Here is a 19,050-nt window from a genome sequence, read left to right on the forward strand (position 1 = left end):
TCATATTTACCAGAATAGACCTACACTAATCCAGTTTGTCGAATGCCAGGAGCTTTAACACTCAGATGGGATTTGGACTCTTTTTTTGGAAGAGAATTGAACGTAGACACAGGAAACGTTGTGATATTGATTTACAGTAAATGGAATTAACATTTTAATACAACATGATCTAAATGTGTGTGATGGTAGTGAGGAAAATGTGTATGTATGGGATTTTCCCATGGTATTAGAGTGTATTTAATGCAGATATGGCAGGGTAATGTTGAAGCTGCTGCTGATGATAATGAAGATCCCCTCTTCTCCTGTCAGAACACATACACTAATGCAGACAAATTGCTGGAGGCGGCTGAGCAGTTGGCTCAGACTGGAGAGTGCGACCCAGAAGAAATCTACAAGGCAGCCAGACACTTGGAGGTCCGGATCCAGGACTTCGTCCGACGAGTGGAACACAGGAAGCTGCTGCTCGACATGTCCGTCTCCTTCCACACACACACTAAGGAGGTGAGACAATCAAACGCAGACAGTCACAAAGTAACACATTCACAGACATGATACCGCTGCCAGAGACGATTGATCGCACCTACACTAACCTGCTGTCTCTCCGTCCTTCCACCTGTCTGCTTGTCCAGCTGTGGTCATGGATGGAGGAGCTCCAGAAGCAGCTCTTGGATGAAGTTTGCTGCGACTCCGTCGACTCAGTTCAGACTCTGATCCAGCAGTTTCAGCAGCAGCAGACGGCCACCCTGGAGGCAACGCTCAACGTGATTAAAGAGGGAGAGGAATTAATACAGCAGCTCAGGTAAAACGAAAATTTATATTATTATTCATGATGGTGTTAGAGAGGGAGAGAAATCAATTGTGAGGCTCAGGTAACGATATTAATATTTATAATGTTATTAAATCAAGAGAAGGATTTAGCTCAAGTGATAAATTTCACACTTAAAAACATCATTAAAAAGTCAAATCCCTTCAGCCACATGGGAAAGATTATGAATAATAATTAACATCTTGGCACATAAATATGAATACATTTTTGGAGTGGAAGTTTCATCACTTCTTAAGTCTCCATTGCTGCATTTCTCTTCCTCTTCCTCTTATTCCTGTCATTGGAAATAAAGTAATATTATTTACTGAGTGAAAGTCACTGAATGTAACTCTAGACTGTAAATGCTGTTTAGTTAAAAAAAACTATCCACTAGTGTATCCTCAGTTAAAAATATGTATATGCCAGATTCATTTATTTAATCTTACAAACAATGTAAAATAAACAATTATGTAAATAATCTACATAAAATGAAAGTTACTTGTATGTTTGTGTTTATTAATTTGTTCTCTGTCTCCTTCCGCAGAGATGCTGCCATGTCGACCAACAAGACGCCGCACTGCAGTTCCATTGCACACATCCAGGGGGTGCTGCAGCAGCTGGACGAGGCCCAAGGCCAGATGGAGGAGCTGTTCCACGAACGCAAAATCAAACTTGACATCTTTCTCCAGCTACGCATCTTTGAGCAGTACACTATCGAGGTTAGTGAAGGACAGTGCGTCTTTGATTTACAAAACTCAGGCAAGTAAGTACATTTATTTTGACAATAATACTGCAGTTTTTTAAAGTGCAGCTCCAATTATGACCACTTCATGTCGTACATTATTTCACACATTCTGTTATGTACGTAGCACCGTAGCACTTAACAGCAAACAAATACAGCCGAAGCCACATGGATGTGACCTGTAATTCTCAGCCCAATGTCTTTTATATGTGGACCATAGATTGTATATAAAGATGGATGACATGACTTGCGATTTGAGTCCCCCTGTACGCTAATGCACAGACTCTGGCTTCAAATGACGCCCTCGGTGCAAAATGGCAGCGTTTATATCTGGGATGTTTGGCCGTAATTCTCGATAGTAGGAGGAAGTGGAGAAATGTCATCAATTTTTATTTACAGTCTATGATGTGGATAAAGTCACAAAAGTGCACTAAGCTGAGCAGCTGTTCAGATAACTCTCTCCCACAGTCTGCCTCCACAGATGATTCATCATGTTCATTTAAACAAACAGCCGCTGATAAGAACTAATAAGAGCTTAAATGTCTTTCCATATCTTGTGTTAGATTTCTCTCCTCGTCATATCCTCATTTGTATGTGTTCCCGTAGGTCACAGCAGAGCTGGACGCTTGGAACGAGGATCTATCTCGTCAGCTGAACGATACCAGCCGCTCGGGCGGTGGCAGCAGCAGCGGCAGCAGCAGCGGCTCCTCCTTTGGCAGCGCAGAGGACATCGGCCTAGCAGAGCAGCGGCTGAAGCGACACGCGGAGCGGAAGGCTGCCATGAATAACATGACCTATGAAGTGATGCAGCAGGGTCAAGACTTGCACCAGTACATCATGGAGGTTCAGGCCTCAGGTAAAACACAGAGAAATCTGTTGCTTTATCAGACGGAAAATGGGAACGTGTGAGTGAGACTGGAGGAATTTGAAGGAATAACAAAAAAACACACCTGCAGCATCATCATGCATCTCACCAGGGGCGGCTGGCCAATAGAAGGTGATAGTGCGCAGCCCTCCCAAAGAAAAAGAGGAAAAAGATGATAGTGAAACATTTTCTTAATTATCATTAGAATTGTCATTATTATTTTTTAAATTAAATTATACAAATTCTCACGAAAGTTTGTCCTGCCTTCTGCCTCTGAATATCATCCAATCAGCTGCAGCGTCAAGCCCTGTTCCATCGAGTACAGGGCGATTAAAGCCTGGTTGAAAACCGCTCTCATAGACTTTCATGTAAGACCTTTTTTTTCAAACTGCAGGCACTGCAATGTAATCTCTATAACTTCCAGGAGGGCTCGCGCTAACGTGCTTTCGTCCCACGTAAGCTGGTCCACTTGCACCTTGGTGGTCAAATCACACTGTGCCTACATCTCGCCACTCGAGAGGAGCAGTGTTGTGCATGAACGGCGTTCATTGAACGCGTTCATCTTTTTTTAGCCATGTTCACGTTCATTTTTTTAAATCATCACTGTACCAGGCAATCATGTGAAATACCAGGAGCGAGAGAAAATGTGTGTCTGTGTGTGTGTGTGTGTGTGCTCCCAGTCAGCACACACACAGGCCCCGGGGCCCCGCCCCCACTCACTGAGGAGCGTTACCGTGAAGCAGCTGGTAATTGACTTTGTTGAAGAACAGTGGAAACAGTGAGAATACTGAGTTTCTCTCTGGTCCACATCTACTTAATGATCGGCGCCGCTGCGTCATGATCAAAGCAGAAGCTGCAGTTGGTTTGTACCGAGCTGGAGTTTCTGTCTCCTCCTCCGCTCTGACCTGCTCTCACTTTAACTAATAAACACTCATCAGTTATCAGGACCTGATCAGCACATGAAGAAACTGAGTGTTTGTTTGACTCGCCCCAGATTTCATGAGGCTGCATTTATACATCATGAAAAATGACTCGTCAACATTTTGTGCTCAGTACAACACGAGACGAGACGTGAACAGAAGGACTCAGTGTTAAAGTGACTGGAGCGACACGGATACATTTATTTACCCATTAAACAAGTAACCTTAGCCATCATCGCAACAATTGCCCCCGAGAAAATTGTCAGGAGCCGCCAATGCATCTGACATGTTTCCCAATTGAGATGTTGTGAGCTTTTCAACAGAAAAAAATACATGCACCCAGGAACTAGGCCGTAGAGACACCACACACCACATAGTTCACCAGTCCTTACCATTTGTGTACCACAGAGTAAAAGGTCCACTTGAAGGGGAAAAAATCTGAGGTCATAATATTACAAGAATATAGTTATAATTTCAGGCTGTGGTGAATGTGGAGCATCTTGTTAAGTTAAACTTTAGTTTCACAAATATCGTCATACTTTATCTTTTGTCACATCAGCTCCACATGCAACCAAGTATCAGGACTCCGAAACGATTGTGTAAGAAACTTCGTCAATTCTGAAGACACAATCACACAGACTTGGAAGAAATTGTCTCTTTAGTGGAGGAGGACATCTTTGGAAGTGGTCGACTCTGAGGTTATCATTGGTTACATCTGCATGGATTTGTAGTTTCCCAAGAAATTATGAGATTGGTTCAAGATTTTGGATCCAGACAGTGTGAAATCCCGGTGAGCACAGGTTCTCCTTGCTGCCTTTTGCCTTAGATATACATATATTTATTAAAATAATATGACTTCTTTCTTATATCTTAATAACGACTTTATTCTCAAATTCTCCCCAAATTATACACTGTAATACTGTGTTGTAAGTCTGAATGTGGCTGCACAGACTCACATCTAGATTCACAGCTGCCCACTGTACTACAAAGCAGAAAGGGAACCCTAATGCTGAGGCAGCACCATGAACTGGAAAAGCTTGCTGTGTGGAACAGAGAGAGAATTAGGTTAAAAAAAAATCTTCACAGCTCAATCCTCTTACTGTGTGTGTTTGTATACGGAGGTCACTGGCTCAGTCACTGCACCCCCTGCAGTGATAAATCTCTCATCCACCACACTTAAAACATGCACACACTCTCTTACCAGCGCCAGTCACTGGAGAAGTGAGGAATTAATAGTTTACTGGTGCCACAGACTGAGAATAGAGGCAAACCACTCATGAACTAAGGAGACATCTGCAGCTCAAACATTAATACAGTGCAATAATAAGCTAAGTCTGTAATATGTTTAGCTAAAAATATTAAATCAGAAATCCTCTGCTTAAAGCAACACTATGTTTGATGTTTCAATGACTGTGGATATGGAGAATGTTTCTTCTTTCATTCCCACTCCTCTCCCGGAACGTCTGCTTTTGCTCAATGTAACTTTGGTGTAGACTTTGATTTTATGCTACATGAAAACCACTTCCTCGCTTTAAGATGACGTTTTTAACAATTTGTTTTTGTGTAATGACTTTAAATTAAAGATGGGATTCCTTGCAAGAGAGATATAAGTAGATATATTTACATGATACAAATCTTGATGTTCAGTACTAAGGTGGAGGTGAGGCATGTTCAGCCGAGCGTAGCATTAAGAGTGGACGAGTTGAGGAAACGATAGGGAAACAGTAGCAGTGTAAACGTGTTTGCTTCTTGTGGTTCAGGTATCGAACTGACGGGGGAGAAGGACATGGACTTGGCCTCTCAGGTTCAGGAGCTGCTGGAGTTCCTCCACGAAAAGCAGCAGGAGGTGGAGCTCAACGCGCAGCACACGCACGCACGGCTGGAGCAGATTCTGCAGCTACGCCATCTACAGGCTGAGGTTAAGCAGGTAAACACATTAAAACACCTGCATCAATAAACTGAAGAAAACATATTCAATTAGTACTTTTCTTTTTTTCAGTTTTGCTTGCAATTCATTATTTACATTTTTTTTTACTGAAACAGGATCCACATGTTCACTCGTCCACTCAGCAGCTTTACTAGGTTGCTGCGTCAGGCCTGTTAGAGGCCTGTACTCTGACTACTACCACTACTACTACTACTAATGCTTTACATTTTTATGAACGTGCACGGAACATAGGTGCAGATATTGGGCCAGTAATCATTAGTAATATTAACAAATTATTCAGGGGTAAACCTGTCAGTCGACTGTAGAAATGACTGCATATTACTACTACAGTACTACAATACTGCCCAGTAAGTAAGGTTCAGCTACACTTTAACATACCCAGTATTATTCTAATCCTCTGAAAGAGAAGAGCAGAAGTCTACATCCTAAAATGGAAACATTATGCAGCTTTAATGGGGCGAGGTGGACTTGTTTTTATTATTAGAAACAAAGGAAATCTCCTCCATGTGGGAGAAATGACAAGAATAACACGCAGCTCTTCCTCCCCAGTGAAGCCAAGGTTTTGTGTTTTTATGATGAAACTGCTGCAGATGTGAATATGAACTTGCTGCGTGCTGAGACAGGAAACACACGGCCGCTGCAGATGGATATGACTGAATTATTTATGAGGTGTATGGCAATGTGCTAATAACAGACATACACACATAGACACACAAACATACACACATGCTGCCACATCCTCATTCCTGGTGTCTTTCTTACTCCAGTCTGTCCAGGAGACCTCATCTGGTCGTAGAGCGACTGCAGATTAATATTTCCGTGCAGCCACAGCTCAGTGAAGTTAATAACTTACCTCCAGTAATTGTCACAATGTAGGTCTAGTGTGGGGTAATATATTGTATGTAATTTATTGTATGTAATGTGGGCGAAGGTGCAAATAAACCATGCAGGAACAGGGAGCTCCTCTCCCCAGATAAAACGCCGAAGCTCCTGAAACACTTCGTCAGTAGAACAGACAAGTCTTCAGCATCGTGACATCACAATGCCCCACATTTGTCTAATGCACACCTACTAGTCTGACGCCAAGTGAAGCGAGGCCGAAGCTGACATTTCTTACATGCGCTTGAAGCAGTTGACCAATCACAACAGAGGGGGCCAGCCAGCCAATCAGAGCAGACTGGGCTTTAAAGAGACAGGAGCTAAAACCAAGTGTTTGAAACAGAGGCTGAAAAGAGGAGCTGCAGCGATCAACAATTAGAGGAAAGAGATGTGTTTTCTGAACATTAGAGCATGTAAACCATTTTAAGTTTTATTAGACATTGTGTGGGAGAAAAGCTATTAATTATGAAAAAGAATCAAACCAGAAAAGATAATTTGGTCATATGTTGTCTCTGTCTCTCTGTCACTGTTTAGGTGTTGGGTTGGATTCGTAACGGTGAGTCCATGTTGAACGCCAGCATGGTGAACGCCAGCTCTCTGTCTGAGGCTGAGCAGCTGCAGAGGGAACATGAACAGTTCCAGATGGCGATAGAGGTACACACTCACTCTCTCTCTCTCTCACACACACACACACACACACACACACACACACACACACACACACACACACACACACACACACACTCTCTCTCACACACACACACACACATATCCTAATTGCTGCTGCTAAAACCATGCTTACTGTACTTCACTAATAATTATTTCAGTATGCATTGGTTTGAATAGTAGCAGATGGGTGCATGAGCACAAACACACACACACACACACACACACACACACACACACACACACACACACAAAAACACACAGTTTCTTTGTCTTCTCCTTGTGAATCAGGCTTACCTCAATAATTATTTCATTATGCATTGACTTTGAAGAATAACAGATGCTGACAAACACACACACGCATTCAAAAACTATCTCTATGTGTATTTGTGCATGTGTGAATGTTACTTTGTGCAGCACTTTAAATAGCTGACTCCAGAAATGTGTTAGCACTAAAAGGGGCAAAAGACCTTTAGTCAGCACTGGACTATACACGCACACACAGACACACACTCACTCACACACACACACACACACACACACACACACACACACACACACACACACACACACACACACACACACACACACACACACACACACACATCCTCTCACACACACACACACACACACACACACACACACACACGCACACAAACACATTGTTTTGGCCCTGGCCCAAAATGTTGTGTGTTCATGCCTGGTTTCTGCTCCTGGTGGTTGTGGTGTGCATCCTCCATCAGACTGATGTAAGTCTGCTTTGGCTAATAGATTTAACACAGACACAAACACACACAAAGCACAATGCACAATGAAATCATTGTCTGGTGCAATAATAACAGCAACATGATGACACATTGATAAAAGACAAATTCACATTACAACTTCTGACAGTTTCCGGCAGATTATTACAGGTTAATCACATCGTCTGTTCACTAGAATGATTCCAAAAGTGTAATAATATTATTTATCTAATCCAGAAAATATTGCAGATAATCTATCAGAAGTTTATCATCCATGCATCTGTTCGCTCAACCTGCTTTTCTCTGAGGGTCGCAGACTATGGAGCCATTCACTGATTGTATATGAATAATAATATGACACACACATTAAAAGTAATGAAAATGGTAATTACATCTATTAAAACCTTCCATACCTGTTTTAAAAGAGTTCCTATTGTCCAGGGATTACACATGTCCCGTGGCTATAGCTTTAAAGTGATGATTTTTACTAGTTGGTTTCCGACTTCAAACATGATCAAATAAACTCCCCATCTAAGATTAAAAATTGTATATTGACAATTTTTTTTTTAGATATACCCACTTTAGACTTAAAGGTTTTCCATAGAGTTTCCCTGTCTGTTTAGCAGCATTTCTCACCATTACATTTGTGTGTATCAAACTTTACTTCCATTTTCAGAGCTGATTTCTCTTTCCTTGAAACTGACATTTTTTACATTCATGTTTACCAACTTGCAGACTTTTGGGAATGTTTTTAAGGAATTACTAATGGTTCAGTGAAACCTTTGGCTGAACTGTGAATGTAAGTCCCCTTGTGAGGGAATCTACCCGCTTCATAATGTAGGAGAGGTGAAAAAAAACTCCACAGGGAACTTTTTAAAGTTAAGTTCAACTCATGAGTGATTTGAATTTTACGGTAACTATCTCTTCTTCTTCCTCCTCTTCCTCCAGTCTCTGTTTCACGCTAACTCTCTTCAGAAGACTCATCAGAGCGCTCTGCAGGTCCAACAAAAAGCCGAGGTAAATCCGTCTGTTTCTTTAGTATTTACTGATGCACATTGGTAAGATTTTGAAAAAGTACGAAAAACTCGTCTACATACCTCCCGAGACATCGTTCACGCTGCATCTCTACATTCCTGTGTCCAGAGGATGCTGCAGGACATGTGCAGCAGAACCTACCACCTCTTCTCTCTGTCTTTGTTCCAGATGATGCTCCAGGCATGTCACTACGATCCAGAGGCCATTCGAAACTGTGCAGAGAAAGTGGCCGTTCACTGGCAGCAGTTGATGCTGAAGATGGAGGACCGCCTGAAGCTTGTGAATGCCTCGGTGGCCTTTTACAAGACGTCTGAGCAGGTAGGTTGTGTTTACCTATTTCTCTGGGTTGGTTGTTGTTGTGTTGTCACTGAGTGTTTGTGTCTATTTTCCAGGTGTGCAGTGTTTTAGAGAGCCTGGAGCAGGAGTACCGCCGGGACGAAGACTGGTGTGGCAGTCATGATAAACTGGGAACTTCGGCTGACAGCGATCACCTTCTACCTCTGATCAGTAAACACCTGGAGCAGAAAGAAGCTTTTCTTAAGGTGAACTGTAACTAAAATTCAATCAAGATTTTTGAACATCAAATAAAAGATGCCAGCTCAAAAAAAACAAAGTAGGACGCTGAAGAGAAAAGAGGATCTCTCCAGTTCTTTGATCGTCCTAGCTTTTGTAGTTTCCTTCTCTTGATCTGGATCCAAGGACAAATGAGAAGTTGTTGCCTTTAGATCTTAGTTTTTGGGTTGTTAATTCAAATGTAGACCAGTGAATCACAGCAACTCATCCTGCACTTTTAATTTACCATATGCAATATGAATCACAAAAGCCTGTATTTGGTCCAGTTTGAATTCACACCACCGATCAAAGTTTTATCTGTTTCGTCACTATCCCTAAGGTAACTTGCACAAACACTGATGAAATTATCACAGAGTACAGACAGACGGCTTCCTCTGTTTCGGTATACAAATCTAACATTGAGCATAATTGAGTCACATACTAATGTTGGTACACATTGCAGTTTGAATAATGGCTGTTACACCAGCCTGAAGGAACTAAAGCAAATACTGAAACCTACTAGATTAGGTATTAACAACACCGAACTGGCTACTGCCTAATAATGGTGAATGCAGTGATTGTGGTTTGAAAGTGATCTTGAAGTCATTGATTGACTTATGTCGGAGGAGTGTGTCAGTGTGTTAAACACCAATGTTCCTGTTTTTCAGGCATGCACTCTGGCTCGCAGGAATGCTGAGGTGTTTCTGAAGTACATTCACAGGAACAATGTGAGCATGCCCGGAGCAGCCGGTCACACCAGAGGCCCTGAACAGCAGGTCAAAGGTCAGTGCTGCTGTTACCATTAAAATACTGTATCACCACTGGTGAAATAGCAGGAAGGCTGTCAGGGAAATCATCAGTCAATCACACAAGGATTGACTAAGAATCAACTCTCAATATCATATGTAATCAATATGCTAATATTTCAATATATATCTTATCAAGGAATATAGAACATATTGCTACTGATGTGTTGTGTTTAGTTTTACAACAAAAATAATTTTAATTTAGAACATTTATAATGTTATAATACATTTGACTGACAAACACCCACAGATGAGTTTGAGCAGGTTTTGGGATCCGGGTTCACTTTATGTAAAACTGGTTGCTGTGGCTGAGTGGTAGAGTGGTCGTCCTCCAGCCAAAAGGCCGGCGGCTTGATGCCAGCCCATGCTGAAGTGTCCTTGAGCAAGATGCTGAACCCCAAATGCCCCCTCATAGATGTTGAATGCATGGATTGGTGGTGCATGCTTTGGGTAAAAGTGTCAGCTAAATTATATGTAAAGTAAAAAGAATTTAACCTGTATTTATTTGTTGTGTGTTTTTGTTTGCAGCGATTCTGAACGAGCTGCTGCAACGAGAGAACAGAGTCCTTCACTTCTGGACGTTAAAGAAACGAAGGCTGGACCAATGTCAGCAGTATCTAGTGTTTGAACGCAGCACCAAACAGGTCTGGTCTTCAGGGAGTGAGTTTATATGGTCAAGTAAAAACACAGGTCAAGAGGATAAACTTCATCTGTTGGTTTTGTCTGTTTGTGTGTATTTGTTTGTGCAGGCTCTCGATTGGATCCAGGAAACAGGTGATGTTTACCTGGCTACGCACACGTCACCCGGCGAAAGCAACGAGGAAACTCAGGAGCTCCTCAACGACTACCATCACTTCAGACTCTCTGCCAAGGTGCGATCAGTTTATCATATTTAAAGAAATTAAATAAAGAGAAAAATCAGACAAGCAATACAGGATTTATTTTCTTTTAGTGATAAGGCTGTGGAGTCTAAAAGATAATAATGATAATAGTACATTTTATTTATATACTGCTTGTAACAATGCTCAAAGACACTTTACAGAGGTTGAAAACAGAGAAAATAAATAACCTGGAATATCAAATACACATCATTAATTACACATTAAAAGCCGAGCGAAAGTCACAAGAACTGAAACAAAAACAAAGAATACAACACACAGAGAGTGGTCCAGAAAATCAGTGAAATCTCCAGGTGAGCAAAATGTCATCCAATCAGTCTGCATGTGTGAACATCCCACAGCAAACCAAGGAGAAGGTGAAGCTGCTGATCCAGTTGGCTGACAACCTGGTGGAGAAAGGCCACGCCCACGTGTCAGAGCTGAAGCGATGGGTGAGCACGATGGACCGCAGGTACCGCGACTTCTCCATTCGAATGGCCAAATACCAGGAGAGCCTCGAGAGGAGCCTGGGGGTCAGCCCTGAGGTGAACACACACTCACACACACACACACACACACACACACACACACACACACACACACACACACACACACACACACACACACACACACACACACACACACACACACACACACACACACACAACAGACTTTAGTTGAACCTGATATTGACTGTCATGTATTCTGGTTGAGTACTCATGAACATGACTGTGGTTACAGACGTAGACAGTGTCATCAATATTAGTTTCAAATTACTGACTCAGATCAATTGACGTTTTTCTGTGCAGGACAATAAAGATTTAGAGTTGGATATTATCCCCGCCAGCCTGACAGACGACCCCGAGGTCAAACTACGTGACCCCAACCATGAGGTCAATGAAGAGAAGAGGAAGTCTGCCAGGAAGAAAGAGTGAGTACAGACAGGAAGTGGAGGAGCTTGTACTTTTAGTCACTTTCTAAATAGAAAGGAGTAGAGCCAGCCGATATGGATTTTTTGGGGAAAAAATACGTATCGGCCAATGCATGTATTTCATTAAATCTCTGTCAAGGATTCCTAAGATGTCGTTTGCGAAACCTTATGACAAAGAAATGTATTTGTGTCTTTGATGAATATAAATGTCAATTTTTTCCTGTAAAATAAAAGTTATATGTTATAAACAGCACCCAATATGGGGAAAAAAATGAAAAGCTCATATTGGGTGACTTTTATCGGACAACCGGTAAATAGGTCGGACTCTAGAAATAAGAGATATCATCTTACATGAAACATATGAACAGGGTTTATTTTATTTTATCTTTTTTGTAAAACATCAGACTTGCAAATGCATCCTGACCGTGATCGCCGCTCCCCAAAAGTGAAGCTTAAGTGTCTTGATGGTTAATAGGTTATAAATTCCACCTCTTACATGTTAGTGGATGTGACATGGACCAAACGAAATTGTCAACGTACACGTCAAAAATGTTTCCCCAAATATCGTTTCTGGCATTTTATGTAGCTCTTATCACACTGATGTTTGTTCAAGTGTTTATATTTCTGATAAGTTTGGTTTTAATCTCTCTGATCTTAACCCAAACCTAAAACACATGAAGTAAATACACTGACTGTCAGGTGATAATAGAGTTAAAATATATCTGCAGAATCTTATTCAACCAGATTCATTTCTAACCCATCCAAAACAGCGTTTCCTCCATCTGTGCAATAATAGCAATCATCTGTGTTCCATAGCATTCCCTGAAAATCAGGATTTTCAGACATTAAAGACAGTAAATTGTGATAATAGTTTACAGTAAAAGTTTATAGTGTTTAAATCTCTGTAGCTTTTGACTTATCATGAATTGTCAGGACTAAAGGTTTTGGAGGAACTTCAGTAGACTCGTGCAGTCATGGTGTAATCGGACACAAAATTGTACCAGTTATATAATTAATGCCATCCGATCCTTCTAGTCTAAAGTATTTTCCTCTGAAAGGTTCATCATGGCAGAGCTGCTGCAGACGGAGAAGTCCTACGTCAAAGATCTCAACGAATGTCTTGAGGTAAGAAAAACGACTCTGTAACATTGTTCGACACATGGAATATTTTCCTGTCTGCTTTAATTTTCTTTCTGTGTGTCAGACCTATCTGTTGGTGATGACCAGCGGTACGGAGGAGATTCCTCCTGGCATCGCCAACAAGGAGCACATCATCTTCGGCAACATGCAGGAGATCTACGACTTCCACAACAAGTGAGAGACACACAGACTTTGTTTACATGCACACCAGAAGTATCCCATTTTTGTGTTTTAGCTTATAAACGTCATATCCTGATTTCAGTTTCCTGGATAAGCCCCTATCCCAGTTTTGAGAGCATCCTGTAAATAACCATAACAAGCACAACCAGGTTACTGGTGCATGTATACATCTTATCTGACCACTGCCGACTACTTGCACAGGTGTGGTTTCAACTGGTGCTCGTACTGTTGTTTCCTCTGGTCTCCTAAAAGGTTCAGCTGTGACACACAGCCAGTAAAAGTATGCCCTTCTCATTCGGAAATTTTCTCTCCATTCGGTATTATTTAATTCCATCATGACGACCTGACCCCACTAGTCAGGACTGTGTCCCTGGTTCTGTGGGATGTCAGTGAGAGCATGTCACCGGCCAAAGTGGATGACATGTTTAATATTTGCGGTTGCTGGCAATAAGGTTGATAAGCCAAATCTGCAACGTGATGTTGGCATTTAATAAAGCTAAAGCCGCTATAGGCCAAAGCAGCCTCATTTTCAATAGCCACGATACAGGAATCAAAATTGCTGTTTTTTGTTTGTTATAAGTAACTGGAATACATGTATTTATCATGTATACTTGTATATGTATAATTAGATGTCTCAATGTTACATGTAAACATTATATCCCCAATATGATCAAAACTGGGATAAACTTCATAACCTAGATTTTTGTGTGCATGCAAATAACATCACAGATCGTTTCTAACGAAGCTCAGTGTCTGTGCTCCGAAGACGTGTCTCAGACTGTTCCGTGTTTCCACCAGTTTTAGACACGTCTGAAACCAGAGGGAGGATTTTCCCAGCAACAAGTGCACGGCATATCAACAACATATTATTTTGGGCTCTAGTTGCATGTAAGCAAGTAATGTCAAGTTCAAGAAAAAGATCATCACAGGCATTTTGCATATTTATCATTAATGAGCAAACTTTTCCACAGTGGTAATGCTTTTAACTGAGATTCTCACCACTTGTAAAAACCCTGAGGGGAAACTTTATCTGGGTTTCTTCTTCAAAAATCGCAGCTATAGGGGAGCTGAAGAGGAGACTTTGAGGTTTCCTCCGTCGACAGTTCATGAACTCCAAAAGTTTCCCAGAGGAACTTTTTTGTGTGTCTGATCTTCTCCTGGTACTTTGAGAAATCTGTGTTAGTTCATGATGGAAATGTTTTCTTGTACTCTACGAATCAATAGAGCTTAAAGGAATCTCTAACCTACAGGACTTCTTATGGTTTTCAGACATGTTGTTTTTATTTTTGTACAATTGTTGAGGAGAGCCACAGCAGACAATACAGTACTATACTAGAATGACACTCAGGAGAGCTCATACCTCCACCAAGGACCAACAGTCCCCTTAAATTGTTGATTCCTGACTGAATCCACATGATCTTAGCTACGCATTTGATGTAGTTGCAGGTTTGTAGCCCTAAGATTGTAGCCCTGAATTCATATAAAACATATCAAGTGCACATTGGGATCTTTTGTTTTCTGCATTTGTGTATTTCCAGTATTTTCCTGAAGGAGCTAGTGAACTATGAGCAGCTACCAGAGGACGTTGGTCACTGCTTCGTCACCTGGGTGAGACGTCTGACCCCTGATTTCATAAATCTGACCTCTGACCTTTTGATTAGAGGATTGGGGAATTAATAAAGTCACTGTTTAATGTAATATTGAGTCTCCTCTCCATTTTTCCAGGCTGATAAATTCCACATTTATGTGGATTACTGTAAGAACAAACCAGACTCCAGTCAGCTCATACTGGAGCACGCTGGCACCTTCTTCGACGTGAGTAAATCCCTCTGTGTTTATTCTGTCACAGCTCCATTCACATCATACTCAGATCATAAACAATAGTTACAATTAAAACAAAAACGTTTATTCCATCTAAAAAGTAAATGCTCTTTCATTGTAGTGTATATTTACAGATTATGTTATATACACAATTAGTGTATTATGATCAGTGTCTCCCCAGAACAAAACAAGCTGTAAACCAAACAGCAGGGTTTGAGAGTTGTAATGGATACGACCATGGGACATAACAACTAGACTCCAGTCTGTTTGAATTTAGTACCTCTGTCATTATTTTGTCAGGCTGATTATTTAGATTGGTAGTGAAAAATTAGATGAGGATACTTAGATTTGGAATGACACATTTGGTGAGTGCATGCAGCCGCAGGTTTCCAATTCCCCGCCTGCAGCTGCGTGTGAGGTTTATGTAGTTCACCTGTTTTTCAGCAGATGGTGCTCTCTGATCATTGAAAACATTTCCAGCAGAATAGAACATTTACCATTTATAGCAATTCCAAATATGTTATTTTATTTTGGTATTTGCCCTAATTTTGTCATTGTGTGCATGAACAGGACATTCAGCAGAAACGTGGACTGGCCAACTCCATCTCCTCCTACCTCATCAAACCAGTCCAGAGGATCACCAAGTACCAACTACTGCTGAAGGTACATCCACACGCACATACACTGTACATGCACACACAGCAGTTTTATCTGGATTTGCTCTCTGTCATTTTCTCTGTTCTTGTTTTATATCCTCTCTTGGTGCAGGAGTTATTGTCTTGCTGTGAAGAAGGCAAAGGGGAGATTAAAGATGGTTTGGAGGTGATGCTCAGTGTTCCTAAGAGAGCTAATGATGCCATGCACCTTGCCATGTTGGAGGGTGAGATACTGTCTGATCTAGTGTACTAAAATATATCATGAAATTATAATAATTCATAATAATAAAAGTAATTAAAGAAAATAATAAGTTCTTCGTTGTTTTGATAAATACATTTTTTATTATTTTTGATTGATACATGTTATGAATCACTTCATTACTCTACTGCTGATCTTAATCCAACACCAAACATTTGTTTTGTTTCCTGTTCAGCTGACTGATTGTGGGTCGGCGGTTTGGTTGATGATAACTATTCCTTTTCCCTCCTCTTCCTCAGGCTTTGAGGTGAACCTGGATGTGCAGGGTGAGCTGATCCTGCAGGACAGTTTCCAGGTTTGGGATCCGCGATCTCTCATCAGGAAGGGGCGGGACAGACACCTCTTCCTGTTTGAGTTCTCGCTCGTCTTCAGCAAAGACATTAAAGACTCAGCTGGCAGAACCAAGTACCAGTACAAGAACAAACTACTGGTGTGTGTGTGTGTGTACTGTAGCTACACATGATAACTGTTGCTAACTCACATGTCTGATAAACATCTTTCCCCTTTCACTGTGCTGCAGACGTCTGAGTTGGGGGTGACCGAGCACATTGAGGGTGACCCGTGTAAATTTGCCCTGTGGGCAGGAAGAACCCCTTCCTCTGACAATAAAACTGTGCTAAAAGTGAGTAAAAAATTGAATGTATATAAAATAAGTGTCCCAAACTCTGATTAAATGGTTTGCCATCAAGGTAAGATGTCAATAATACTGTTAATAATAATGATAATATTGGTTGGTTCTTTTCCAGGCGTCCAGTATGGAAGCTAAACAGGAGTGGATTAAAAACATCAGGGAGGTGATCCAGGAGAGGATGACTCACCTGAAGGGGGCGCTCAAGGAGCCTCTTCATATGCCCAAAACACCAGCATTGAACAAACCCAGGAATAACGCGAAGAGGTAAACAAGGATATGAACAAACACATCACACACAGAGGACAGAGGAGTTTTCACCACAGGTAGAAAGATATTCTGTCAGTAGCAGAAAATATCAGACCTGAGTTCACAAATATCACTGAGGAAAGAAACATCATTCATGACAAATCAGTCATATTCTTTCAGGAAAATTTCCGAGGGTCGGATTTATCTTTTATTTTTCATTTATTTCTCTTCATGAGGGAGAAGCTCAGCCTGCAGTGATAGAACTCATTGAGTGATTGAGTCTTCTGTAAATTCAGTGAAATGTACAGCCACTAACACATCTGTTTGTGTCGTTCCTCAAATCCTTTGACAATAAGAAGATTTAACACTTGACTTTTCCCCACTACTCTACTGTTGCCACAGCGAGAAATGTCATCAGTGTAAACAGTGGTAGTGCAGGCACAAACCTTCTAACCAGGGTTAAAAGTGTCATCACAGCCATTATCAAAGAGTCTAATAACATCAGTGTCACCACATTGTGTAAACATGTGATTTAAATTGAGACATTCCTCCTGACTGTGTGTGTGTGTGTATTCAGGGAGGGAGGTGAAGATGGAGACAGTCAGGGAGATGGCAGCAGCCAACAAGACACCATCTCCATCGCTTCCCGGACGTCCCAGAACACTGTAGACAGCGACAAGGTAGGACACACTCGCGTGAATGATGGAGGACCAGATGACGCCAGCTGAATAAGACTGTGTAGTCACATGCTCTGTGGTTCGGACTTTGGTGTGTTCGTGTGGTTTGAAGTCAGAATGTGGAAAATACATGGATGCTGTAAACAGAATGTGTGACACATTGACACCAGAGGACAAAGAGGAAATAAAAGGGATCAGGTGTGACAGACATAAATAATTCAAAAACAAGTGTAACATTTGATGAGTTTACATTAAAAGCTCCTATTTAGAGCTGATTGTTAATTGGTTTATAAGTGATGATGTCAGCAACTCCTGTACTAAAATGTCCTTCGACTTTCCGGGTGGTTTTTTCGGACCTGAGGTGGCGTTCCTGTGAATTTACCAGCCAGGAACAAATTTTTCCGATTATTCCAACACCACATGAACGCACTATCACTCTGCAGCCCGTGAAAAGCTAATGACCCACAGCTGCCTCAGTGCTACAGGGTCTCCCATGCAGCTACAATGGGCAGAAGCAGGGGCTGTGATCCTGCCAGTGGCTGACAGTGTGTTTGTGCACATTTCAGAACGTGCTGTGGAAAACCAACTCTGTGAGATACATGAAGCTCCATAGTTGTGTGTTTGTGATTGAGTGACACTCATCAGGTGACGTGTGCATGAGGAGTATTCAGTAATTTTACCACGTGAACAGAGAAGCAGTGGGTGATGAAAAACCTCTTCAGGTTGTGTGCAGGCGTCTGTGCTGATGCCTCCTACCAGCCAGTGTCTGGCATCCAAGTAAGCCTGAATTTAAACTTTTATTTAGGCTGCCAAATTGTGTTAAAGTAAGTAATGTGAATAATTATATTTTTTAAATTGAGACAAAGGTAGAGAGATGAACATGTTTACATTTAAATGCACCTTAGAATAGTTAATTATTGTTCCTCTTATTAAACTCAACTTTTAAGTATCAGGATTTCCCAACTTTTTTAGATGTGTTAAGTTTAGTTGTGTTGCTTTGTTTTAAAACAAGCAACAAAAGCCAAAAAGCAGAAATCTACAGACTTTCTGAACGGAATTAGGTGCAGCAGTATTTGTGGTTGTTCTGTTTTTGTTTTGATTTGAGCTGTTGTTCTTTAGTGTTACTACAGTACTGCCCCTCTCACTGCGACACACACACACACACACACGCACATACACGTCCACCCACACAGATGTCTGTCATGGCCTCCCACTGTAGGGTTACACAGTGTGGCCTTTTCACCGAGCAACCCCACGCCTACACACTTACCCTGCCTCTAAATGTCAGCAACACACACACACTCTCTTCCTCACTCATACAGAATCACTTGGTGCATCCAGATTGTGTTCTGTTCGTTCCTCTTCTGTTTTCTACTTTACCGCCATCTCTCTCTCTCTATCATATTCTTTCTCCACTTGTCTATGCAAAATATACATACAGTATGTACCGTACATGTAAATAATACACTCTGGTTTACAGTAACTCTGCATTATATTTCTGTTGCGTCTCTCTTTTGTGTCTCCACCTCCTCCTCTCCAGTGAAACATCATGACAAGTTTTTCCAGCCTGTTTTTAACGTGGGTGTGTTGTTGTTCTCGTCCAGTTTATTGTTACTGGGATTTAGAAAACTCCAGCTCGTTATTTTTGGAATCCTCCTCTGCTGTTTTCC

General features: G+C 41.4%; 1 protein-coding gene across 3 annotated transcripts in view; it reads left to right on the forward strand.

The window, feature by feature from the left end:
• The window catches only part of kalrna (kalirin RhoGEF kinase a), a 132,749-nt gene that overhangs the window by 58,362 nt on the left and 55,337 nt on the right, over positions 1 to 19,050 (forward strand). For all 3 annotated transcript variants that reach the window (XM_035174234.2, XM_035174233.2, XM_035174232.2), the window contains exons 15-38: positions 310 to 501; positions 630 to 799; positions 1,350 to 1,524; positions 2,154 to 2,403; positions 5,093 to 5,259; positions 6,694 to 6,813; positions 8,517 to 8,585; positions 8,772 to 8,921; positions 8,996 to 9,145; positions 9,824 to 9,938; positions 10,490 to 10,605; positions 10,711 to 10,833; positions 11,202 to 11,384; positions 11,649 to 11,770; positions 12,829 to 12,895; positions 12,975 to 13,084; positions 14,629 to 14,698; positions 14,816 to 14,905; positions 15,482 to 15,574; positions 15,680 to 15,791; positions 16,066 to 16,256; positions 16,347 to 16,448; positions 16,573 to 16,721; positions 17,281 to 17,383. In XM_035174234.2, coding sequence (XP_035030125.2) covers positions 310 to 501; positions 630 to 799; positions 1,350 to 1,524; positions 2,154 to 2,403; positions 5,093 to 5,259; positions 6,694 to 6,813; positions 8,517 to 8,585; positions 8,772 to 8,921; positions 8,996 to 9,145; positions 9,824 to 9,938; positions 10,490 to 10,605; positions 10,711 to 10,833; positions 11,202 to 11,384; positions 11,649 to 11,770; positions 12,829 to 12,895; positions 12,975 to 13,084; positions 14,629 to 14,698; positions 14,816 to 14,905; positions 15,482 to 15,574; positions 15,680 to 15,791; positions 16,066 to 16,256; positions 16,347 to 16,448; positions 16,573 to 16,721; positions 17,281 to 17,383 — 3,189 coding nt within the window. The remainder of the gene's footprint in view (positions 1 to 309; positions 502 to 629; positions 800 to 1,349; positions 1,525 to 2,153; positions 2,404 to 5,092; positions 5,260 to 6,693; positions 6,814 to 8,516; positions 8,586 to 8,771; positions 8,922 to 8,995; positions 9,146 to 9,823; positions 9,939 to 10,489; positions 10,606 to 10,710; positions 10,834 to 11,201; positions 11,385 to 11,648; positions 11,771 to 12,828; positions 12,896 to 12,974; positions 13,085 to 14,628; positions 14,699 to 14,815; positions 14,906 to 15,481; positions 15,575 to 15,679; positions 15,792 to 16,065; positions 16,257 to 16,346; positions 16,449 to 16,572; positions 16,722 to 17,280; positions 17,384 to 19,050) is intronic.

The sequence above is a fragment of the Hippoglossus stenolepis genome, chromosome 13 (genome assembly GCF_022539355.2).
Source record: "Hippoglossus stenolepis isolate QCI-W04-F060 chromosome 13, HSTE1.2, whole genome shotgun sequence".
Classification (NCBI taxonomy): Eukaryota; Metazoa; Chordata; class Actinopteri; order Pleuronectiformes; family Pleuronectidae; genus Hippoglossus; species Hippoglossus stenolepis.